We start from the raw sequence: 25,523 nt of genomic DNA, 5'->3' as shown, positions 1-25,523 counted from the left end.
AGTAGAGAAGATTCCCAACCCAGCCCTCGAGTTAAATTGGGTGTGTCAGAGCAGGGAAGAACAGTAAAATGTGCAGGACACTGAGTACTGCAGGACCAGGGGTGGGAACCAGTGTATTAGAGCTTTTAACGTATTTTTTGTTTGTTTGTTTTTTTAAGCATTGATTTCCAATGAATACAAAATAGGGAGTAAATACGAATTCAACCCCAGTCATTGATTTGGTTAGGCTATTACTGCACTCTCCGGGAGTGTGTGTGTGTTTAAACAGATTGCGAAAAGTCTTAACTCAAACACACACCCACGCGCGCGCGAAGAACTGCAGCTATTAAACACTCAAACACTGAAGAGTCAATGAATGGCCTTTGACGTTGTGCAACTCACGTGACCTTCTACTCTGACTCTGATTGGTTGCTGGGTAATTGTGCCGGGCAGTGGTGGTGGGTGCAGGTTATTTAGGTCAGACATCTCAATCTGGATGTGGCAGATTATAAAGCTTCATCTCCAGTGTAGTAAACAATTAACTGTTGGCTGTTTCAGGAGCTTATGTACTATTTACAGTTGCATAGACTGGCTTGTAATAGCTTATGAGTAATATAGCTTAAGAGAAAACTAAACATGTCTTTTGGAAATGCTTTTATAGATGATCAATGAAGGATAAAACACTTTGGTTATCAGGTCAATGAATCACTCCCTAAGTGTAAATTGTATCCGCTTATTTCTGACATGCCTGCACAAACCTGTCAGAAATACCTACAGTGAAAAGCACACCCTTAAATATGTTCATGTATATTCAAAATGCATCGAAATAACCTGCTATTCAGACCCTTTTCGGGGCTATATCCGATTTTGAAAGCGATGTGCTCATGTTACAAACTAGGAAGTGACGCTTGAAAGTTTTTTTTCCGCCCCTGAAAGCAGTGCTCATAAAGCTGAGTGTACCGCAGAAGTGCTACGTGAAATACTGAGGTACTGTAATAACCATGATATTTCCTGTGTGTCCATTTTAAATGCAGTCTTACTCGAATTAGTGATGAGTTCGGTTTAGTGCAAGATGTCGGAAGATGAACCTGAGGTTCAGTTGTAATGGACAGGGTGGTTCCTTGCTGAAGTGACAGAAGTGCATGTCCAAGCTACAATAGATGCTTCCTGCAGACTACACGGGGAGCCACAAGTATGTTGAAGGGTTTGCTTAATGCACAGGGTGCTATCTAAGAGAAAAGATTTCTTTTTTTTTTTTTTTTTTTCTTTCAGAATAAATAACTCATTTGTATGTTATTTTTGGGGAATTCCTCCTGGGGTTGTGATACTAAAGGGGGAGCTCATGCTATCTGTAACTATCTTAAAGTGACTTTCTGATACCATCCTAGTTGTTCAGTTTTATGCATGTCCACTATTTTGTTTATAATGATTTTTAATATGCAGTATTTTAACTAGTAAGTTATGTAATGTTTAGAAAGGGGTTGAGATTTGACTGAAAGATTCCAGCTTTAACTTTTTGTTCTTTGCATTTGCATAACAAATGTAAAATGTTACACCATCTTAAATCTTGACCCTACAACATAAATATTTCATAGACTAGACTGCTTACTCACACAAAATAGGCTCAAGAAGTGTAGCACGGTATGAAGAACCAGTGCAATGAATGTTTGTTGGCTTTGCACTTTATTTTAAGCCACAGCAGAGACAGCATGCACACACTCTTGACACATGGCTATTGGGGCCCAGTGTCTCCTTTCTCTTGGCAAGCATGCGTGGTCATGCCTGTAGCTGTTGTTCTGAAGTGCTCTGTAGCCTGCACATATAGCAGTAGTGTGTTAGAAATCAATGCCCAGATTCTAAAGCCTCATGGTTGTTGTTTTCGGTTTAAATCTATGATTCTATAAAAATACCGTAAATACATTTGTACCTGTCAAGCTACTGTTTTATTCATGGTTTTGCATGGGCTTAGTAATATTAGAAGGATGTGGTGGTTTATGCATATATGAACTCATATACAGGCTCAGGTATGGAAATGTGTCTTTGGTGTAAAGTAATGTGGTATTTGAAAGAATCTGAGCATATCTATCTATCTATCTATCTATCTATCATCAATCAATTTCTGTGAAAAGATGTGTAACTCCAGAAGGTAATCTGTTATGGGCATATTAGCTGTAGCCCACAATGCAGTTCACAGCAGGAGGGGTCTGAAATGTTTTGCAGCCATTTGGTGTAAGAATAAAGTCCACAGACCCTACAGATTTACTGGATGAACACAACAACCCAAGTATTCAATTATTAGCCATATTAGGCATAGGTGATAATTTTTATTCCTGAACCATCAACCCTGAGAATTTAAACCAATTACATAGTTAAAATATATTTTAAAATTTCTGTATCATATTATCATGTTTTCTAGTTTTATTAATATTGCATTATGTGTATGTGTATGTATGTGTATATATATATATATATATATATATATATATATATATATATATATATATATGGTTTTAATCCCTTTCAGGTGAAGTGTTCAGTAAAATAGGTTGAGAACATTGCATTTTCGGGAACCACTGGTTTACCGGATTTATTAAAGTCCTGGCTGTAAAAACACTGGCCTTTCAAAAACCAACACTACTTTCACTCTGTCTTGTCTGTCTCATTCTTCCCAAAAGCCTGGAGCAGTCATATACAGTAATGGATTTCTAGTTGGCAGTGTTGGAGAGTTATTTGGAGAGTTGGTTCCTCACTCACGCTTTAACACCGCATTTTCCCTCTGACGGAATTTCCCGCACGACCCCGGCGCGTTTGCTGTACTCTCAGCGCCCCACATGGAAGTCACAGCCTTATATGGTAGCGGAAGTAGGCGCGGCCAAGTGGACTGGAGGATCACAAGACTGGAGCTGAAACAGAAATGTGTTGTTCGATAGTGCTTATGGACTGCGCCTTAAACAGCCTGAAGACGTATATGCAGATAAAAGCAAACAGCGTGCACTTTTCTAATCCCTGGTGGCTCTTTCTTTTGCAAAGAAGCTATCCGATCTCTAACTGAACCCTCTTTATCTTTGCGAAAGTCTACCTCTTGAGTAACACGGGAGTGAGGTCAGCATAGCATGACTCAACCTTGGATGTGCATGCAGTCATTTCTGGGCTCTTGCTTTCCCAGCTTGGCGCATGGACATACAGGAGTTTGTTTCTGATCTGATCCCTGAAGAGAGCGGTAAGAGTTTTTTAAAATTATTATTATTTTATATTAGCGTCTGCAAACTAGATCGTGGTTGTGTTTACCAAAATGGTGGACACTTTAAACAATCCACTGCGCGCGAGTAGATTTGTAAACAACTTGGGCTCCGTCTGCTAGAGTTCTGTCTGGGCTAACTTGCTAAATTGTACCGTTTACAGTTTCGATGTGGGGGGGGGGGAGGAAACAGACTAGATTTGACATTGCGTAACGTTACTCGTACGATGGTCGGTAACTGTAGAGCTTTGTCATATCGAAGGTTACAACTGTGCCTCAGTTTTGCAGTGTTACAGAGTTGACAACTCTGAAGCTGAACGCAGCGCTGTAGCTCAGCAGGCTGCTACTGCTCTGCTTTCCTCCTGTACGGTCACTGTTCTCCTGTGCTGGCCCTTTACATGGCGTATTGTTGTCGCACTTTGTTGCCACAGAATTAGTCAGTGTATAATCCCGTTTCTGCAACAAAAGACTTCTCGTAAATCGCGCTGAGCTGGCTGGACTCTGATGAAGGGGCTCCAGCATGGGCTCTGGCTCATGTAGTAATGCGCAACGCCGAGTGTCTACACACTACACTGCACTAGTGCAAAAAAAATCGCATTTCCATATCAAGCATGGCGCTTTGACTGATTTCAATTCACAATGGAATGTCATTACATGATGGCACTTGACATTACAAGCCTATTTTGTCGCCTGGTGTGTCGTTATACCTTATTTTCGCGTTGCTTGCCCTCTGCGCTTTCAGAAAAAAATAGTACTAAACTGTACCTTTCCTTGTCGTCGAAGCTAGCACTCTTATATTTTGTAGCTTTTAATATATATTTTCACCTGGAACTGAGGCTATACTGTACCTTAAAAACAAAAAAAAGTTTTAAGCTACTCAATTGTAGCTTAATTACCTTGTAAACTCTCAGAAAAAAGTATTAAACTGTAGGCCTGCTTTTCCTTGTTGCTGGAGTGGTTAGCTTCAAACCTACATCTGTTCTACCTTTAATATCTATCTTTTGTCAACAAAGGTGGATATACTGTACCTAAATGAATTAATGTGCATATATTGCATTCATTCAATTTTAGACTAAAACTTTAAAGATACCAAGATATATCTAAGTAAAAGATAAATACTAAAGGTAGAAAAATTTGTTTTTTTTAAAACATAGACTCGCTTTGACATAGTACTCACTTTGAATTGAATGTAATACCTCCTTAATACTGTTTACAATCACCATCTATAAACAGCTAGTTCCAAACCAAGTAGCTTACTGCTGTACTAAGTAATAGCTTGTGTCAGAATAGTACGTCTCTGTAAAACCATATTATTTATCATATATTTGGGACGGTAATACGCTGAAGTATGTGGCTTTGACCTCTATCCTAGGTGCTGTTCTCATCCACACGTGTAGTGAAATGATACTGAAGTACTGCAGCTGCCTTGCAGAAACCTGAGCCTTAATGCTATCATAATATGGCGGTTGTCACTTGTACAACTCTAAATGTCAAGACCACTTGCCTTAAAGCAATTTACACACGACTCTGCGCGCCTTGCTGAGTCTCTGCATAAACTTGTTATAGATCCTTAATTACAGTGGTCTGCATGATCATGGTTGCTCTCCTTGCATACATAGATGATGGTCCTTTTTAAGGTTGAACTTGCAAGAGATGCATAGACAGTTTATCATTTAGCAATAATGTATAGATATATTTTCTGTTGCGGCAGGATCAGAGTGCAAATGCAAATCATCCTGTGTGATCTAAGAGCATGCTGGGTTTTCCCCATCTTACTTTTTCTGCTCACTTGTTCTAAGCAAAGGCAATCCAGGGCGCTGTTTTTTTTTTTTTTTTTTTTTTTTTATGAACAACCGGGTGAATCATGCAGGAGCTCATTCTTAAATTAACATATTGCATTCATATATTAAAGGTTGGTGCTGAGAATGAGGAACTGCTGGCTGTAGTCAGTGTTACTTTAAGTCATTAGATTTTCAGGACCTGGAAATAAGAAATGGTGTCCTGGGGTCTAAGTTGCAGCATCTGCGTGATCTAGATCTCAGACCCGATTCATCATAAATCAGCACCTCCTAATTTACACATATAAAGCTATTTTGTCAGTGTTTTGCAGAAGGCAAATTCAGAGCTGATAAAACCAAAGAATAGTTTCCATGGAGAAGTGTTTTACTGCTGACAAATGTTAAGCTAGGAAAGTGTAAATTGTTTTGGGATCTGAAGGCTCTCATATGAAAAAATGGTTGAAATAAAGGCTTTAGGTGCAATTGGTTCACAAACACCACTGAACAAATGAAATTATGGCATATACTGTTAATGCATTCTATATGTTAAGACATGTTAATGTCTAATATAATGTTATTTAATATATTATGAAACAGCATTATGATATTCAGAACTGTAGCTTAGTTTCATTTCTTAATGTAAAGCGCCTGAGACATTTACACACTTGCTTTGGATTGTATGTAGTTTTTTCCCTTTCTTTTTCGTTGTTTGTGTGTCTCTCTGTCTCTCTCTGTCTCACTCTCTCTGAAATCAGAGGATAAATAAAAATTGGTAATTGACAAACTTACAGTTAAGTTTTCCAAATGTACAATTGATTGCGTTCTCACATTTTCTGCTGTGACTCACAGTGTCGTATCATTGGTGGTTTGCTGAAATGAGTGTGAACCCTAAAAGTGTTATTTTTCATCTCTGTAGGCACTGGAGTCAAAAAGATTATAAGCGTAACTGCATTACTCTCTCTTCAGGTTGTCACCCATGAACACACAACGGAAGTCAAGTTCCAGGAGTTTCAAATTGCCTTGATACGCTAGGAGTAGAAGAAGACTTGGTACAAAGGAAAGCAATAGACATGTTTGAGGGTCTGTCAGTTGACACTGTGATTTCTGCTAATGGGATGCTGCAGTTTTGCATTTTAAAGCTGACTTCCATTCCAACTATGCTTAGCAGATTTGGATGACCACAGACTCTTTAAAACCTCTAACTACATTTGTGAATAAAGAGGGACCTAGAAGGTTAATCACACTGGAGAGAGCTTAGTGTGGTTTGGAGGTTTGAACTCTTCTTTACCCCTTCACGAGCTCACTCCAGCCCTCTCTTACCATCCTTATTCATGGTAGTCATGAGTTTGCCAGCTCAACAGAAAGCCAACACAAAGAGGACAGGCAAACGCATCACTTTCTTTAACGACCAGGGCGTTGCAATGAAAGAAGCTTCTCAGCGCACGGAGGGCTCCTACTATGGCATGGGGGCCCCTCCCTCAGAGTCAGGCCACAGTGAGGCTTCGGGTGTAGAAAGCTCCACTGCTGATGCACCACATATGTTTCTCAATTCTGTCATTTTCAGCCCAGAGAAGGGCAGCCAGAACCGAGGCCATTACCAACAGACTATGGCTATGAAGTGGCCACACCAGGAGCTATCCCAGCAACCTCAGCAGAGACCTACAGCCTGGTCTCAGGGTGTCACAACAACGACTTGGGCTCAGAACTATCCTCCATACCTGGGAACGCAGCCTGGTTTTGTGAAGCAGGTGCCTGACGGCATTGCAATACCACAGCAGCAGCCAGCTGCCATTAGGATGGCAGAAAAGCAACAGGCACCTAACACAGGCAGCGAAGCCTTTAGGGATGCTTCTAAAGCCAGCAGCGGTCTGGACTGGGAGCAGCAGCAGCAAGCCTTTCAGCAGGGTCACAAACCTGCACTTTTCAATCCCCAGCAGAATGTGACATCTACCACTGGGAACACATCAGTGCTTCAGCCCTTTCAGTTAGCTTTCGGGCAGCCCAGGCAAAACTTGGCAGCAGGCTATTATCAGGTATTCCATGGTAACAGAACCTTGCAAAATGTGAATTTTGTAAACAGCACCCAAACAAATTCCCAAAATCGAATTCAGCAGCAACTTCAGCAGCAGCAACAGCAACTTCAGCAGCAGCAGCAACTTCAGCAGCAGCAGATCCAGAGACTGATGCTTCATAAACAGCAAATTCAGCAGCAAACTCAACAGCTAGTACACCAACAACAACAAATACTCCAACAACAGTCACAACAACTAGTGCAATCACAACAGACACAGCCACAACAGCAAGCACAGCATTTAAACCAGATCCAGCAGCAGTCGATACAACAGTTACAAATACAACAGCAAGCACAGCCACTACAACAGCAGTTACAGCAACATTTGCAAAAATCTCAGCAGCTGCAGCAAGTGCAACAGCCCCAATCACTAAATCAGCAAAAAGCCGAACAACTACAAAAGCTGCAGCAGAATCAGCAAGCAGTGGAATATTCCTCTGCTGGCAAACAACCGCCATCACTTTCCCAACCTGAGCAATCAACAGGGCAATCCCAGGACACACCTGAATCAACACAGCCCCCGGATAATGCTCCTCAGTGCCCTCCTGTCCTTCCTCAGGCATCCACTGAGACACAACAACCTGGACCACGGAGGTCTCGGCGCCTCTCCAAAGAGGGTGGAGGACAGGCGACAGAGAATCCTGTCCTCATGCCTGCTGAGCAACAGACTCAGGGCTCTCATAATGGGGCCACTGAAGCAAGTGAGGCTGGAGCCAAGCAGGCCATCCGAGCTGCTCCTACAGGGGTTATCCAGAGCACACGGCGAAAGAGAAGGGTGTCCCAAGAGGCCAACCTGGAGACGTTGGCGCAGAAGGCCTCCGAGATGGAGTGCTTACCTTCAGACACAGTCAAGGTAAGTTCAGCAAGATACTATACTTTGTACTGTGAAATGGAAGCATGATTATTGTGCTCCGTTGACTCTGGTCACTCATGTGTGGAAGTCTTGCCTTCCACACATGAACAGAAACCATTTTGAAATGCCTACTGGTTCTGCAGGATTCGCTACTGTACTGTAGCAGAATGCTTTCAGCAGAATGTGAATAGAACAGGTGCTGCTGTTCTAGCCCACATGTCGATTCAAACCACTGCCTCTGCTGATGCCTCATGTGCAAATACAAGTGATTGTTCTCTGCCGTTAGGCCTGCACTCAGCAATTCTCTCGTATATTAAGTATATATGTATATAAGCATAAATACTCAGCATAATTTAGGGTCATAGACTAATTTAAGTTGAATCATAATTCATCAAATTGGCACTTGGTTCCTCCTCTTCATATATTTTTTAATTGATTTATTTCTTGCATGCACTATGTGTGTGTCTGGTTGGTTCCCCTGAAGAAACAGCTGAAGGATATATTAGGTCTTGTATTAGGCATTAGAGTGCACAGTGCTAAAGGTTGTGCCTATGTAGACTTTAGAGTTCCTCATTTTAAGTTCAGGGTGGAGTTGGAAGTTGGCAGTAACGTTCTAACCTCCCTGCCTGAAATGGCTCAAATTGGCCCAAGTTTATGAATAAAATGTGTGGGTACAAAAGCAAAATTGTAATTTTTCCTTATGACATAAATACAGAGAAGTAAAATTAGTAAGGTACATATCATACAGTTCTTGAGTGCCTACAGAGTATTTTCATGTCACACATAACTCTATTATCTGTGCTTAGTGTGTATTTAGTAATAGATTCATACCAAAAGAATGAACAACTGCTGTAAGAAATTAAAATGTGTTGCACATCCGTCTGTGCATACCAGTTGATTATGGCTGTTAACATATTGATAGATTTCTTTTAGCTGAGCGATTCAAAAAAATAAAAAAAGAGCTGGTTAGAATATGCTTGAATATGCACTTCGAATCTATGCATCTGTCTAGACATGTTTTGTCTTTTTCACTTCTATTGTTCCTACTGCAGAGACTCAGTTTACTTTGCTAGAGCATGTTAGTTGTTAAGTTTGTGTTATATAAGTCTCTTTTAAGAAGGTCAGCAGCTCCAGTAACAGTACATTGGGTGTGTGGGTGCATGTGCTACTGACCTCAGGCGCTGAATGAGTAGCCCTTAAAGTACACTCCAGTAAAACATAACCCATACTCACCAGTGCAACAATGAAAAAACTGTACCTGCCCACACTTGTATGTTCTACATGAGTAGGTAAAAAATTTCTCAAGAATTTTTGGATTAGACCGTTGCTGTTGTGTATGTGAGCCAGGACAGGGCTCCAGCCTGGGGAAGGTTAAGTGCTGGAAATTCCTGCTGTTGCAAACTCAAGTGTCAGCTGTGGTAGAAACGACATTTATATCAATTAAATCAGCCTGTGATTTGTTAGTTTTTGTGCGTTATTTCTTCACATTGAGGAATTTTTTTTGTGGGTTTGTGTGCAGTTAAGATTAAGGAGTCTGTCCATGTAGTTTTAATTCAGTGCTGTGAAATGTTCTCATGCGTGTGTTGGTCTGGTCACTCAGAGAAACAGGAAATGTCTAGAGAATACAGGAAATAAGGCTTTTGCAGGAGGGTTTGTTCTGTTCCTCAGAATTGAGTGAAATTGTATTTAAAATAAAGGGGATTTGAAAATTGGTGGTAATCGAGAACTGCTTTTTGTTTCTATTAAGCGTAAATGCAGTTCAATGAGAAGAAAGGAACTTTGGCTTTGTGTCCACCTATGTAACCGCAATAAAGCTTAGATTTATTATCCTGAGAGCTTGTAGTTACATGCCTTTGTTTCAACATTCTATTGATACAAGTTACTGTAGCATATTTGCGCATGCATATTGCCTTCTTCTGGCAAACGGTTATAACCTGCAGAGTGAATTCAGGAGCTTTTTTTTTTCTGTTAAAAGAGAAACAAAGGAATAGGAAATTACAGTATCAGTCGATATATGGTTAACATGAGGTACCAGCTTTAACTCACTGTTCTTACGTGTACCAAAGGCATAAAAATGGAAGCCCATGTAATATCCTTTCTGAGAATTGAAAGAGCCTGAAAAACAATATAATGCCTGTGTCCTGTCTAGTCATTTCCAATACTCATTTACCAGATATTTCCCACTCTACTCATTACGCTGCATCCATGGTGTTCCTCAGCTGAGAATGAAATGCAGCACCTCAGAAATGATTTCTTTATTTCCATCAATTTTCATCTTCTTTTTCAAATTCCCATATAATCTTAAGAAGCTTTTTTAGTGTTATGTGGTCAAAGTATAATTAGAATAAATTATAACCATGTAGATAAGTTTGTAATTTGCCAGTCTGTGTTTATATGTAAAGGTTCTCTGTGATACGTGTTACATATGTGTAGGAGTCTCACAGGTCCTGGAGCCCCCCAGCATCAGGCCCCGGTCGAGGGGTTGGAGAGATGGAGGGTTTGAGTGCCAAACGTGCAAGAGATGAGAGCCTGGTGCCGCTGGTGATCCCAGTGTCAGTTCCTGTACGGCGGGCAGACCCCACTTCTTTGGACCAGGAGCAAACCTCTCTCTCAGCCAGCTGGCCCCAGCGGCCCAGTGACCCAAACCGGAATGACCACAAACCCTCCGTCATCGTCACACGCCGCCGCTCGCTACGGAACTCTCTGTCTGAGAGCTCGAGCCAGGTGAGTGTGTCACAGAGCATCGGTAGCGAGCCTCTGACCATGATCTCTTTTTGATTTTTGATCCACTGTATCCCCCATCAGTTAAAACCTGGATTAAAGCTTCCACCATAATCCCTAGTGTTTGTTTTTCATCCTTTGAAATCTAATCCAGACCATGTTCTCCTTTTCTCCATCGCTTTTCTACTTTCTTTTTCCACCACAAAGAGAGAATAAGCATGCAGTTAATTCAAACTAAAGCAAATGTTCCCATAAATATGGTCTTTTTCATGCTTTTAGTCACCACACGTCTGCCTCTCTTTTCATACTCCAGAATGGCGGAGCTGATGTTGGCGACGTAGATGGCAAATCATCCAAGGCAAAACGGCGTCCACGGCCGGAGCCGCTCTTCATCCCTCCGCCCAAAGTGAGCACACTGATTGCGCCACCTGTTTACTCTAGCATCACGCCCTACCAGAGTCACCTTCGCTCGCCAGTAAGGCTGGCTGATAACCCGCTCACGCTGCCTCCTTACACCCCTCCACCCATCCTCAGCCCTGTGAGAGAGGGTTCGGGCCTTTACTTCTCGACCATACTCTCTGCTGCTGCGGCTGTCGCAGGAACACAGGGCCTACCGCCGCCCGCGACACCCAAATCAGCCACCCGTAGCCTCCTCCGCTCTAGTGAGTGCCCTCACATGCACCTCCTTCTGTATTGTAAATTCTTACTATTTGTATATTGTTATTGTGAACTTGTTGAACAAACACTGGTGCATATCAGAGAGTGGATTCAGCATGCATTCAGGAATAATTGTTGGTGAATGCAGATGATTGTTGTAATTAGCCCTGGCTGTAATTATGTGTCAGTGATGGAATCATTTGTTTTTGTTGTTGTGTGTATAGACAGCGCTGAGATTACCCCTCCAGTGTTGTCTGCTATGAGCGAGGCTACTCCTGTCAGCGTTGAGCCGTAAGTACCGACGACTTCTCACACGCACATACAAGCACATACTGTTAAGTCCTTGACCTACTTCCACATCCAAGTGGAAGTGCAGTAGGCATCATCATTTACAATAACAGCATTCTATCTCTCACTTCCACCTCTCACACACATCACTTTTGCAAAAGTGATCAGCCTTAACGGTACTGTTCAGTCTGCGTGTGCCTACATGCGTATTTTATAATTTACAGTTGGCAGTGAATCTGCTGTTCTGACTTCCTTCAGCTAGATTGTAAACGCTGTCAGTTTTGGGTGACTGTTTCAGTGTCACTAGTCTTGGCTGCGGTAGTGGTGTTTCTGTATGTGTGTGTTGTGGGGTTTCAGCAGAGAGTGTAGCGATGAGATATTATCTCTGATTGTAACCAGCTGATTTGTCTGTGTCTTTAATTTTTAGCCCTGAGTGAAACATATAAACATACAGATAATTCATGTGGGCTTTCCAGAAGTGTGCTTAAGGCGTGGTGTTGTGTAAAAATGTTTACATAGCTGTCCTAAAGCATACTATCACATACACTTTTAAAACTCTGAACAGGTCACTTTAAACTATTAAAATAATATGTGTACAATAATGCATGGTTAATATATTAAATCTTAAAAAAACTACTAAAATGGCTTACTCCTCTAGCCATATTTAAAATACCAGGATCAGTATAACTGAAAATCCAGTTCGGCCCTGCTATCTATTTATCACGGGTAGATACAAGTGAGATTTCACTTGACTCTCAGTTTACATTATCATAATCTTAGTGATTTATTTCAGTGTTTCCCAGCTGGTTCATATTATTCCAAAACAAATTAAATTTAGTTCATGATTAACATTAGATAAGTTGCCTGGGTAGCTAACTGCTGAAATAACTTGCATTTGTCACGGTTAGATACGAATGAGATTTCACTATCTGATTCTCAGTTTACATGGTCCCTTTTTTAGTAGTTTATTTAACAGTGACCAAACCTGTCAAAATATACAACCACTATTTTGATCATAGCTAAGGTTCTGTGACTAAAGGATTCTTACAACGACTATTTTGATCATAGCTAAGGTTCTGTGACTAAAGGATTCTGTGTATCATGTGATCCTCTAATATTGGATGGGATTGGTCTAAATTGTGGAGAAACACAGATGAAAGTACTAACTAAGAAATGTAACTTTTGTGTTGTTATAAAATTTGACCTAAACACCAATATATAGAATCCAAGAGGTGTTTTATGCTTTTGAGTTTTGAGAGAATTTAACATTAACAGCTCTAGAAGTCAACATCATAGTTAGCAAACCGCACACACACACACACACACACACACACAAATTTGTCTTGTATTGAATTTTTTATGCTCGCTTATCTTCACCCGGGATTTTCCCTATCATTGTCCAGATAATGGTGTAATGAGGGGTCATCAAAAGATTATACACTAATTTGGCCAGTTGCCTTAAAAGTTGCTTTACTTTCCAGTATGTTTTTTTTTTTTTAACAATTTTTAGTTGCGTTTTGAGTTTAATCCCAAATCCAGTGCTGTTAAATATTCCCTGCTCAATTGTTTCTCGCAGTACAGATGTTCCTGATGTGTAGTGGAGTGAAGTTTTAAAGGTGTACACATCAGCCACCTATAAACCCCCTTATCTGCCTGATCTCTGCGTCTAGACAGAAGTATAAATCAGCCTTTAGCAACTTGGAACAGTTGGCTATGAATAGCATGGAGTGCTAATGTTGTGTAAATTATCCAAGGCCAAAGTCTAACTCACTCTTGCAGGCCTATAGGTCAGAAAGGCAGCTCTTCTAGGCTGATAATCTCCCAGCATTACCCAGCAGGGTGGTAAAGCAGCCTGTGCTAAATTACCACCTACGTGACGTATACCTCTGAGTGTATCCTAAAAATAGCCTCTTAAAAGCTGATGTTGCATTTCTGGTATGAAAGTAAAAATATTTCACAAAATATTTAAGCATCTTTTTCAAGACGTTCATAAAATGTTAACCAAAAGGGCCAATTATGTGTAAGACAGATTTTGAATGTAGGATATGGATTTGTTGTTACAGATTGTTGACTTAAAATGCGATGACAGTGATATTAGGATTGCCAGTTGTTAACTTTTCTGCATAAATTCCTAATGATTTTCGGTTTTGTCAGCTCCTCTTTGAACTGTGGATCATGATTGGTAAAGCAGAAAGGCTTGGATTTAAACTGATTTGAACCTCACATAGAATGCCACTGCTTTTTATATTGCAAATATACTTCATTGTTTAGTTTTCTAACGAAATGCTGACAGTCAAGGTGCATGTTTTTTTTAATACATATTCTCTTTGTTATTAACAATACAGCTATCACACTGAAATGATTATCATTAATTGATCATGATTCCTTTCATGGCTGCACAGTAAAGTATACCGTTTATATGTATAAATATGCTCTCAGACTTTCTCTCTTTCCCTCTCTCATGCTTTCACACTGTCTCTCAGGCGAATAAACATTGGGCAGAGGTACCAGGCGGAGGTGCCCGAGCTGAAGGAGCGCTCGGCTGCGCAGCTCGACCCACACAAGGCTGAGCTGGTGTGGGCGCCACTGCCTGAGCTGGAGTCCAAAGGCCAGCAGCAGGAAAGAGGTAGCTCTATTCAATCACAACATACTCTGCTTTTCTATTCGAGTGCTTTTTAGACTGAAAGTTGTAGAGAAGCCTTTTCCTTGTTTTGCCGTTGTATAACTACCTCTCTGTAGTGTCAAAACTATTATGCAAGTATTGTACAGATCAATCAATCTGAATTGTGTGGCAAAAAAGACAGTAGAGGAAAGCATAAATTTGTGTGTGTATATAATAAATTAAAAGTATAACAGCAATTTATTTTACAGTAGCTAATTCTATCAATATATGTAAGAACGGCCACAGTGTAGTTTGTTACTAACGTTAGTAACTACTAAACAAGCTTGCACTTGTCACAGGTAGTCATGAGTTGGGTTTCAGTATTTGAGTGTTGATTTGCATTTTTAAGCATATACACATCTGGGTTACAAATTAAAGGGAAAAAATAACAAGGTGGCTTACACAAGGTGCCTTGTGCACAGCTACAGCGTGCCTTGGCACAGATTCTCAGTGAGGCCTTATGCCCTGTGGATGGGGTCATTGTCATCATCAGAATAGTAATGTTTTATTATAGAATAAAGGTGAGAAGTCAGAATAACTTTGTACTGATTCTCAGTAAAGCCAAACCATTAATGCAAAATGTCCCCCACAGAATAACAGAGATACCGGGCCAACTTTGGGTAGGGGTCAAGCATCAGTCCTGTACTGTTCTCTTGGTATACCCCACTTATTCTCTTGACCACTTGTTAAGAATACACCACATCTCTGTAGATCATTTGCACCCCCGAACTTTCAAATGTGCATTTGTCTTTGTAATGAGCGGTTTATGCACTGCAATCCAACTACAATATACCTCTCTATGTAGTGTGGACAGGCTGTTCTAATCAAGTAGTGCACTGACAATCTCAGACACCTGAAGATCAGTCAGACAAATGCACTAGCATTACGGTCATTGAATGTGCACTTTCAACCACAATTTCTGTCCCTATGTACAGATTTGTTATAAATGTATAATAAAACCTAAATGTATATGTCCCTATAGTCATGTTTCCTACTGAAACACAGTCAGTTGAGCAGTCTTTGTGAATGAAGGTCTGGCCATCTGCCTGTAATAAAGAACCCTCTTTCACAGTCCAAAATTAATATTAAATGAGTCTGCTCAGTATTTTTATATATGCCACAGAGCATGTTAAGTGTTTAATTGTATCAAGCTGTTTGTCTGGAGCTCACATCTGCACTTAGTATGTTATTTCACTCATTGAATCAGATTTTTCCTTTAATTTGTCACCTGTCTGTGTGTATATATGTAATTTACACTCACCATCCACTTTAATAGAAACACCTGTACACGTGCACATTTATGCAGTTAACCAATCATCCAATCATGTGGCAACAGCGCAATGAATAAAATCATGCAGATACAGGTCAAGAGCTTCAGTTAAAGTTCACATCAAACATCAAAATAGGGAAAAATTGTGATCTCAATGACTTTAACCATGGCATGGTTGTTGGTACCAGATGGGCTGGTTTGAGTATTTCAGAAACTGCTGATCTCCTGGGATTTTCACACACAACAGTCTCTAGAGTTTACACAGAATGGTGCAAAAAACAAAAAACATCTTGTGTGTGTAGGGTCTATAGGCTGAAACACAAAGTCACAGAGATCACAATTTTTCTTCAGTTTGATGTATGATGTGAACATTAACTGAAGCTTTTTACTTGTATCTGGATGTTTTTTTTCGGCATTGCCGTTCTCTCACATGACTGACTGATTAGGTAAGTACATGAACGTGCAGGTGTATAGGTGTTCCTAATAAAGTGGACAGTGAGTGTATGTAATGTATATGCATAGATAGATTAATGTGTCTGTTTATGTGGGTTTGTGTGTCTGCAGTGAATGACCTCATGCACCTGGCCTGCTCCAGTGCACTGTGTGGAGGAGGGACCAATCAGGAGCTGGCCATGCACTGTCTCCACGAGTGCAAGGGTGATATCATGGTGAGTGTGAGATGATGTAAGACTACACCAGCATGATCTCAATGAAACGCACCGCCTTTGTCCTCTAAACCCATTTCCTTTCCTATAGTGCTTTATGAAACATCCACAGGGATATAAACAGAGGGATATGATTTCATGTTATCCCCTAAACCGACTGCATTACAATGCATTTGGTCATGGGCCCACATGTCACGTGTTCAGGTGGCTGAATAATCACTGTTTCAATGCCTGCATGTTCACATAAACACAAATGAGGGGAATTAGATATGTGTTTGTGTGTGCTTTATGTTCACACAGCTGAACCAGCAACAGCAGCGCAGAGGCCAGCCTGATAGTGCTGAGCTGTCAACTCTGCTGCCATAGCAACCTGCTGTCAATACCAGGGACACGTGCTGTCACACGTGCTACTGTGTTTAAGCTGCAAGCTCTTTTGATCTGAATGGCTGTTCTGTTGCATTGTTTTGACCCCTTCTTTTCCCCAGATAGCGTGCTTAAACATGAATTTGTACTTCTGCATCTGCGAAACTGCAAACTATACAAGGGTGACGCTTTGACATTCTCATAGGTGTCTGCCAACATGCTGGCATGTAACGTCAATGTGTGCACAGGTGTTTAGTGTTGCATGTACCAAACTATGAGATGCAAAAAAAGAAAAATGAATAAGCAAGTGTCATGTTTCGCTGTGGTTGTAAATTCAGGGTACTAGATGCAATAAGGAAGAACTTAGTCATTTTAAATTTAGTTTGCAAGGGAGGCATAGTGGTGTAGCATATAGTATCGCTGTGTCAGAGCTCCAGGGTCCTCGGGTTCCCCAGAGCTCAGGTTACTGTCTGTTTGGAGTATCCCTTCCCAAAAACAGTGCTGGTAAGTGGATTGCCTCTAGGTTTGAAAGAGTGATGTAATGTGTATGCATGGTGCTTAGTGATGGACCGCCATCCCATACCCATCAGGATGTATTCCTGCCTCAACCCTGGTGTTCCCGAGATAGGCTCAGGATCCATTGTCACCAAGGCAAAGACAAAGTGGTTGATGAATAAAAGAATTAATGAATTTATGGAAATATTACAATAAAATATTTCTCTGATTACCCTCTGTCTGTTTTTCCTAGCACATCTCTGAATACTTACCCAGAGATGTGCCATTGCACTACTTTCCTGCAATAATTCACTGTCACCTCCCTTTTTTTTGTAATTGTTTTAAGGATGGGCTGCATACGTGTTTATAATGTTGCACCTCTACCGCCGACCAATCAAACTGCTCCATTTTGCTTTTGCACTACTTCTGGTTGGGGTCACGTAATTAGTTGGATTTCGTTCTGACCACAACTCCACCAGATACATTTCCCTGCTCAAACAATCAGTGCTGCATTGGTGCTGTGCATGCTGCTCCTTTGCAAGCCTCTGCGAGTCATCCTGAATCCTATTCGCTGCGAATTAGCTCAGATATTTTTATGTGCACCTTTGCAGAAGTAAAAATCAGGCCTCAGTGTTTACTGGTTCTTATTATTTGCACTGATGAGGCTCAGGCTACGGGTCTGCTGTTCAACAAGCCATTGCCATCTGTGCTCAGGAACAGACACAGAGAGATTTGTTCTTTTTCGTGGACCATCTATGGTTTGCAGCTTGAGAAATAAATCGACAGATCACATTCAAGATGCAGGGAGAGATAGAGAGAGGTAGAGAGGAATATTAGCCAGTGCCTGGTGCTGCTTGGTTAAACGCCTCCAGCGAAATACTCTTGCCTACGTTGCCAAGGAGATGGAGAGTGTCTGGCTCTACTGTGTTTCTCTTTCTCTTTTCTTTGTCTCTCGTTTTCTATCTCTCTCTCTCTCTCTCTCTCTCTCTCTCTCTCTCTCTCTCCCGCTCGCTCGTTGCTTTTTGCTGCATGTGCGACATATCGTACTCTTTTGTTCTCATGTCTTCTTATATAATTAAATCCTACACAGCTGGCTATGACTTTGCCTTGTTATTGTGTTCCACAGCACTCGCCAATCATTTAAAGCTGTATGTTGTTATCTCAGATCAAGCACCAAGTTGAAATCACTCTTGTACCTCCTCTTGTTTTTCCAGGGAGCCCTTACCCTCCTTCTTTTGAAAAACCCCATCTTTCCCAAATTTCATCCTCTGGCAGATTACCACTACTCCGGTAAGTACCTAACACCTCATTTTGTCATTTTTCTTTTGTTTCCACCTCTGTCTTTCTGCCTAGCCTGCCTTTAAACTAGTGAGCTTGGCTTCTTGTCTCTCTGCCCCAGTAGGGACTTTTTCTGTGCTGGAATTCCATGCAATGCTCTCTGTCTCTCAGCCATAAACCATACCAGCTGAGTACTGGGGGAGGGCAGGGGTGGCTGGGATTACTGGGTGAAGGAGTGGGGGTGGGTCAGGGTTGCCTGTTGGAGATGTACAGAGTGGGTGAGGGGAGAGAGAGGAGGGAGAAAGAGAGTGTGGGCAGCGTGTTGGCGGCGTGTGCTTAATCCATAAACGAGGACAGGAGCACTATTGTTTATGTGCCAGTATGTGTCCTGGCTGTGTGCCTTGTGTGTATCTGTGTGAGTGTGTGTATACATGCACAAGCTCGTTTGCTTCAGACTTGACAGCAATTGCCTGACTCATGTCCTGGTCCCTCCATCTCTCCATCAGGCTCAGACAACTGGACACCTGAGGAGAGACGCGTCTTCAACAAGGGCATCTCTACCTACAAGAAAGACTTCTTCATGGTGCAGAAAATGGTATCACATCACATTTCACCATCTCAGAGCGGAAAAAAAAGTGCATTGAAGAACAATGCTTAAGCCATTCAGAGCACAGTAGTCACCTCCCTCCTGAATAAAAACACATGTCATTGCTACCCTTATTGTTTATAGTACAATAAAACAATGTTAGGTTCTGGATAATGCCATCACTATGTGTTTTTCATTGACACCAAGCATTGTTGAAAATAATGTTCTCATTCTAGCCAGCAGTAACTTTTGTACAGAGGTTAGGGGCAGAGTCCGTGTGTAGTATACAGTGTACAGTAATTAAGGGAGCAGTCAGGATCTCATCAGATTAAAAAGTCATTTTGCTTTTAACAAGAAATTTAGATATTATTAGAAATAATGAATAGTAATACATAGTATCAGAGATCAGTGTTTATGTATAGTTTATATTTATGGGCCTGCGGTTCACACTATTCCAGATCCTTTCACTTTCTCTCTAACCTTCTTTCCTTTCATGCTTAATGCCTAGGGCCATGCTCACACAATCTCTATCTCTAAAAGAATTTGGAACATAACATAACATTTACATTATGCTACATTTACACTTACATACAAGTTGTTACCTTTACGTCAGTAGAATTACATTTTGATTTCGCTTGATTTACATCATGCTGCATATTTTCTTGCCCATTTATTTATTTATTTATTTATTTCCTTCCTAGCTCGGTCTTTCACTCTGTTGCATCGTTATTTGTGGAATAGGTGTCTGCTTTCCTAAGTGCTGTGTTCATGTGCCACATTGTTGTTATGGTTCTTCAAAGGTAAACTCCAAGACAGTGGCTCAGTGTGTGGAGTTCTATTACACCTATAAGAAACAGGTGAAGATCGGCAGGAATGGCACACTCATCTACGGAGAAGCAGAGCTTCCTGAAACGCGACCCACAGAGGAGGAAGTGGACTATAAAGTAAGCCTGTGTGTTTGTACATGTGTGTTGAATCTCATATGGACAGGTGCAGAGTGGTAGGGTTTATAATCTTATCTGCTGTCCTGAACAGGGTTCACAGAGATTTGATTTGCGAAAGGAAGAGGAAGAGGACAGGAAGTGGGAGGTATCAGGGGACAGGAAGCGAGAGAGCAGCCCTGACAGGGTGACACAATCTCTACAGGCCAGTGAAAATGTGAGTATCAAGTTGTCCAAGCCTTGGGATAAATATAAAGGTGAAAATGTATGGATTATTTTAGAATATTTAATAAAATACCGCAGGAGCTATTATGTTCATCATAAATGAATAAAATAAAATAAGAATATAGCTATCTGATATCCAGATTGTTTATTATAACTTGCAATATTTCTGTTAGACTCATGTCTGGTGCCCTCTTGTGGCTAACACCTGTAACAACAGCATGCTGCTCTAGCTGTAGTAAAACATGAGTACACTGCAGATTGAGTGCTGAAATAAGCAGTGATAAAAACATCTCACCTCTGATTGCCTCCCTGTGACTGACTGTAATCCTCTCATCCTCCAGACTGCTGCAGTACTGGTCTTAAGGAGTCAGGAGGAGGGAAGACGGGACCATCCAACGGTTGCGGTGAGCCATGCCCCCACAGTGCCTCCTAAACCCCGGCCAGAGAGCACGGTGCGGAAGAGCGGGGTCGGGACAAAAGGCTCTGCAGGACAAGAGGGAGAATTTCCCTGCAAGAAATGTGGAAGGTGAGACAGCATTAAACCAGAAATCTGTGCTGGCGTTTAATAAGCAGCAAATTTATGTAAGGAATAGAAAGAATTAAGAAAGCATTTAATTTAAGTCAAACTGTTATAGGAACAGGAAGAGTAAGAAAGCATGTGATCCAGTTTTTAACACCGGTCATGTCACAGATAAACCTGCCAATACTCTATAAATGATTGTTCTCTTATTACTGGCCTGACTTTAAGGTGACACAAGAATATTAATATGTTACTCAAAATAGAGGTGCTCAATATAGCCATGATATTTTCAAATAATTTTTAATGTCAGTGGTGTATGGCAGGGATATTCTACTAAAACTTGTAACGGCCCAGCTACATAAAATTCCTTGCTTGCAAAGGTTCTGATAAACAGCTAGCTTGACTGAATTGCAATGACTTAATACTTCAACGTTAGCGATAATTTATGACTTTAAATACCACACAGAAACACACACACATATGAATATGTATATATATAATATAATTTTCACTGTCCACTTTAATAGGAACACATGTACACCTGCTCATATATGCAGTTATCCAATCAGCCAATCATGTGGCAGCAGCACAATGCTAGGTCAAGTCTAGGTCAAGAGTGTCAGCTGATGTTCACATCAAATGTCAGAAAAAGGGTTATCTCAGTGACTTTGATCACGGCATGGTTTTTGGTATCAGGTTTTTGGCTGGTTTGAGTATTTCAGAAGCTGCTGATCTCCTGGGGTTTCCCCACACAGCAGTCTCTAGTGTTTATGCAGAATGGTGCAAAAAACAAAAGACATTGAGTGAGTGACGGTTCTGTGGGAGTAAATGGCTTGTTGATAAGAGAGGTCAGAGGAAAATGGCCAGATTGGTTCGAGCTGCAGGGAAGTCTTTAGTAACTCAAATAATCACTCTTAACAACCGTGGTTAGCAGAAAAGCATCTCAGCATGCACAAAACATTGAACCTTGGGGTGGATGGGCTCTAACAGCAGAAGACCCCATCAGATTCCACTCAAGGCTCACCCAAACTGGACAGTTGAAGATTAGAAAAAAAAAAGTCATCTGGTCTTTTTACATTCTTTATAAAATGTGTAAACAATCAAGTGACAAAAATAGCTGCGGTTCTTCATATCTCATTAGTCTGTATAAATCACTCCAGTTCTTTTCTAGCCATCTTTTCATCTTCATTTGATATGTATTTGAGAGAGCAACGACTGCTCTGTTTTACTGTCTGATATCTAATTTATGCTTAACAGATCCACATTGGTATAAGCAGGCGTCAAAATGATGTGCTCCCGGTAGTCGTGGCAGCTGTTAGTCACTGTGTCATGTGCATGAACATTTTTTAATTACCTGTGATCACATTGCCAGCTTCTGTTGTTGCTCATCTGACACGTAATGCTGAAAATAACTTTAAAGCTGTTAGGATGTTTTTTTTGTGCAACCTTGTTTCTGACTGTGCAGCAGTTTTGCAATGTTTTAAGGCAAACGTGTCACTTCCCTTTGTAGTTTTGCTCAAGTGCAAAATCTGACGATGAGGTTCATGCTCCTGTAACCCTTTGATATGGGTTTAAATCCTGCTATCCAGGACCTCACCATGTTCTCCACATCTCTGAAGCATCAGTTTAAGCACTGGCTTTGAGCTTTATCATCTGTTTTCCTGTACCTTTGTTGCATATAGCAGGGACACGACCTGTATTTAATAGGGAAAGCCTGTGAGTAATGTGCATTAGAGTATATCAGAGCTGAGAGCAATAAAACATAACATCTGATTCCAATAAGAGGTCTCATATCAGTAATGGCAATGGCTGGCACTGTTATTATCAACTGTCTCTTAGCAACGGAAAGTTTTACGTAGTGTTAAATGCCATGCCCTCTGCTGTGTGCCTGTCTGCCCAGTGACTGAGTGCAGGTTGTGTGTGCACGTGTATGATTTGGAATATGAAAACATCTCGTACACTTTGTTTTTCTGCCCACTCACCATTGGCCAGTGCTGCTCATTTGCATTTTGCCAGTGCATCTGCTCTCGCTTTGTCAAAAGACGAATCTTGCTCGCTTGCTCGTACTTTCCGTTTATGACACTCTGTGGTCATATTTTGTGAACGGTTTATAGTGAGGTGTTTATATGAAGCGTCAACTCAAGCATTCAATCTGTATCATCAAACCTCATTCTCACAATCTATTAACATCAGAAAACGCACAACGGTTTACTGTGTTTATGTAACAACATGAGCTAATCTCCTGTACTTTAATTTGATTTAAATATCTTAATAAAAGGTTTGTAATACAGTAATTTAGTCAAGGCAGTTGTGAAGTGCTACAGAGTTTAAACAATGATGAGGCATGCTGTTCTAGGTGCTTTGATCCATTACACTTAAGCCTGCCGTTAAGTGTTTTATTCCTCTCATACCACAGCAATTTGGCAATAATTATAAATTTAAAAAGGTATTAATGAGCAACATGTCGATTTTTTTTTTAGCAGTGTATAGTTACGTTTAATGTTGTTGAACATCCGGCGAAACAAGTTATTTCCTGTTATAAACAGTCATTCCCTCACCAACATCTCTTTTGAAGTTAATAAGAAAAAATGCTGCTTGTTACAGAGGTTACAGAGAAACCACAGAATTCAAAGCCCTTTCTCCTGAAGACCTTCCTGTGTCAGAAAACTTTTGCAAAGTGCTGCCACTAGAGACTCCTATAAACTCCAAAAATATTATATAATATTGTTATATAAATGTCTCCTCAAAGAAAACATCTCCTTCATTTTTCTTACTCTGTTTACGTTGAGCATTCAGCATACAAATGTAAGTTATTACTATAGAAGCAATAATGTATTAGGACGAGTGCATTAAGATAAACCTGTGGTTTTTGTTGAGTCAGAACTGTCTGGGCCATTCTGTTCTATAAATTGTTTTTTTATGTCAAATGTGGCCACCCAGTTGGCTAAATTAAACCTGTGACACATAACGTATAAATGAAAAGGTACTGTTCTTACATTGTTGGCCCCTATGACAGATATAGTGCTTCCCCACCACACAAACCTAAACTGAACCCCTCTGAGTGTGACAATCCTTATAAAGGCAATACACTGCAGTTTAATATGTGTGTGATTAATGTAGCTGTGCTGGTTAGGAGAATAACTGGTGATGCCTGCGCCGTCGCAGATAATAAATATTTACTTATACATTACTGGCACAGTTAAGCTGCTTCATAATTCAGTCTTCATCCCCTCTGTCTGGTGGCTAACCCAAGTGTGTGCTGTGTTGTTGTTTCTGCAGGATATTCTATAAGGTGAAAAGCCGGAGCGCACACATGAAGAGCCATGCTGAGCAAGAGAAGAAAGCAGCGGCTCTCAGGCAGCGGGAGGCTGAGGAGCGCGCGGCAGCGGCCGCAGCAGCCTTAATGGCTGCTCAGCAGAATGGATCTCGAGGGGAGCAAGCAGCAACGCGACGAGCCAGCAGCGAGGACTCCTCGGATGAGGAAGACTCCACAGATGATGAAGACTGGCACTAGCAAATACTCTCTTTTTCTGCATGGCGGAGCTGGGACGCTTCTCCAACGTGACCTGATACATTGGTCTGCACGGGGAGGAATAACGGGGAGATGGAACATGAACGCCTTCAGGGACTAACTTACTCCCTTAATGTGTGTGTGTGTGCGTGTGTGTGTGCGTGTGTGTGCATGCGTGCGCGCATGCGTGCAAGCATGTGTGTGCATGTGCCAGGGTGTGAGTGTCAAAGAGAAGCATTCAGGGTTTCTCATTCAGACATAGGGCTATAGGGAGTACAAGCCAAGGGTGTGTGTGTGTGTGTGTGCGTGCGTGTGTGTGTGGGCATGTGCCAGAGAGTTAGTGTCAAAGAGAAGCATTCAGGGTTTCTCGTTCAGACATAGGGCTATAGGGAGTACAAGCCAAGGAGGGTGTGTGTGTGTGTGTGTGTGTGTGTGTGTGTGTGTGTGTGTGTGTGTGTGTGTGTGTGTGTGTGTGTGTGTGTAGAGTGAGGGGCAGTACCAAACACTGTCCTATGACCGTTTCAGTCCCCTTACGCACACTGGGTGCAGCCCAGGAGTTCCACCTGCTTACCCTATCCACCTGCCCACCTACCCAGCACAGACTCGCTTCACCCCTTTATTATCCGCTGTGATTCAGGCCAGCATGCATTCAGTGCTCTGGACACTGCAGGACATGTAACCTGGCAAAGACAGGAGGACGGACTAATGTCACTCTTGATACGTTTTGTCCTCTATTGAGTTTTCTAAATGAAATCTGTTTGTGTGACTCTTTTACGGTTGACTGCCAAAAGCTTGCACAGCTGTACATGTGCACCTGTTTTTTTTTTTTTTTTTTTTTTTTTTTTTTTTTTTGTAGTGCTGTAACTTTGGGCTTTGGTGTTTTTGTTACGTTTACTTCTGGCCACCTCGCTGATGCCTTGGATGTTTTTGACACTTTTAATCGTGACATGACAATCAATTTTACAAAGGTTCTTTTTTATATATCCAACAAAGTATCATTGTTTTTGATATATTCCTTATTATTATTGTTGTTATAATTGTTATTATCCTTCTTAGTGTTGTCATTGTACTGTTTTATTGTTATATTGTTATATTGTTTTTGGGAAAGGTAACTTTTTTGTTTTGAAGTTCTTTTTATCATTTAGCTGTTAGTTTATTTAAGACTTTTGCTACCTGTGTTTGCGGTTTGTAAAGCTTCTCTAAGGTGTTAGACAGGAAAAGACAGAACCCGAGGGTGAAAGTGCAATAGAACAATTTGAAATCTTGATGCAAATGTGCTACCACTCTTCCCTCCTCCTCCTCCTCCTCCTCCTCCTCCTCCTCCTCCATTCCCTGTCCAACTCCAACATAATCTGAACTTGAACTGAACCCTAATGCAGCCTCGATTGAACAAGATCATTAGAAGATATTTATTTAATGTTA

At 41.1% G+C, this 25,523-nt stretch overlaps 1 protein-coding gene across 4 annotated transcripts; it reads left to right on the top strand.

The window, feature by feature from the left end:
* The first annotated feature begins 867 nt into the window (after positions 1 to 867).
* On the top strand, positions 868 to 24,950 carry mideasb (mitotic deacetylase associated SANT domain protein b). 4 transcript variants are annotated; one of them, XM_026933870.3, is made up of 13 exons: positions 868 to 966; positions 5,962 to 7,919; positions 10,353 to 10,643; positions 10,954 to 11,302; positions 11,522 to 11,588; positions 14,069 to 14,211; positions 16,082 to 16,185; positions 18,255 to 18,330; positions 18,825 to 18,913; positions 19,705 to 19,848; positions 19,940 to 20,062; positions 20,412 to 20,596; positions 23,870 to 24,950. In XM_026933870.3, the coding sequence occupies exons 2-13, from the start codon at positions 6,327 to 6,329 to the stop codon at positions 24,102 to 24,104; spliced, it is 3,399 nt and encodes a 1,132-aa protein (XP_026789671.3). In that variant the 5' UTR covers positions 868 to 966; positions 5,962 to 6,326; the 3' UTR covers positions 24,105 to 24,950. The 4 variants fall into 4 exon arrangements, with proteins under 4 accessions (XP_026789671.3, XP_053093683.1, XP_026789670.3 ...); XM_053237708.1 differs by lacking the exon at positions 868 to 966 and adding an exon at positions 978 to 1,171; XM_026933869.3 differs by lacking the exon at positions 868 to 966 and adding an exon at positions 2,878 to 3,199.
* Positions 24,951 to 25,523: the final 573 nt, after the last annotated feature.

This window comes from Pangasianodon hypophthalmus, chromosome 10 (assembly GCF_027358585.1).
Source record: "Pangasianodon hypophthalmus isolate fPanHyp1 chromosome 10, fPanHyp1.pri, whole genome shotgun sequence".
Taxonomy (NCBI): domain Eukaryota; kingdom Metazoa; phylum Chordata; class Actinopteri; order Siluriformes; family Pangasiidae; genus Pangasianodon; species Pangasianodon hypophthalmus.
The sequence above is the reverse complement of the archived record's forward strand: the minus strand, read 5'-3'. Positions and strand labels throughout refer to the sequence as shown.

Bases quoted from the DNA above. Each gene is read 5' to 3' on its own strand.
- mideasb (XM_026933870.3), top strand. From the start codon at position 6,327: ATGGTAGTCATGAGTTTGCCAGCTCAACAGAAAGCCAACACAAAGAGG. The intron at 7,920-10,352 runs GTAAGTTCAGCA...ACATATGTGTAG, and splicing joins TACCTTCAGACACAGTCAAG to GAGTCTCACAGGTCCTGGAG. The intron at 14,212-16,081 runs GTAGCTCTATTC...GTGTGTCTGCAG, and splicing joins AGGCCAGCAGCAGGAAAGAG to TGAATGACCTCATGCACCTG.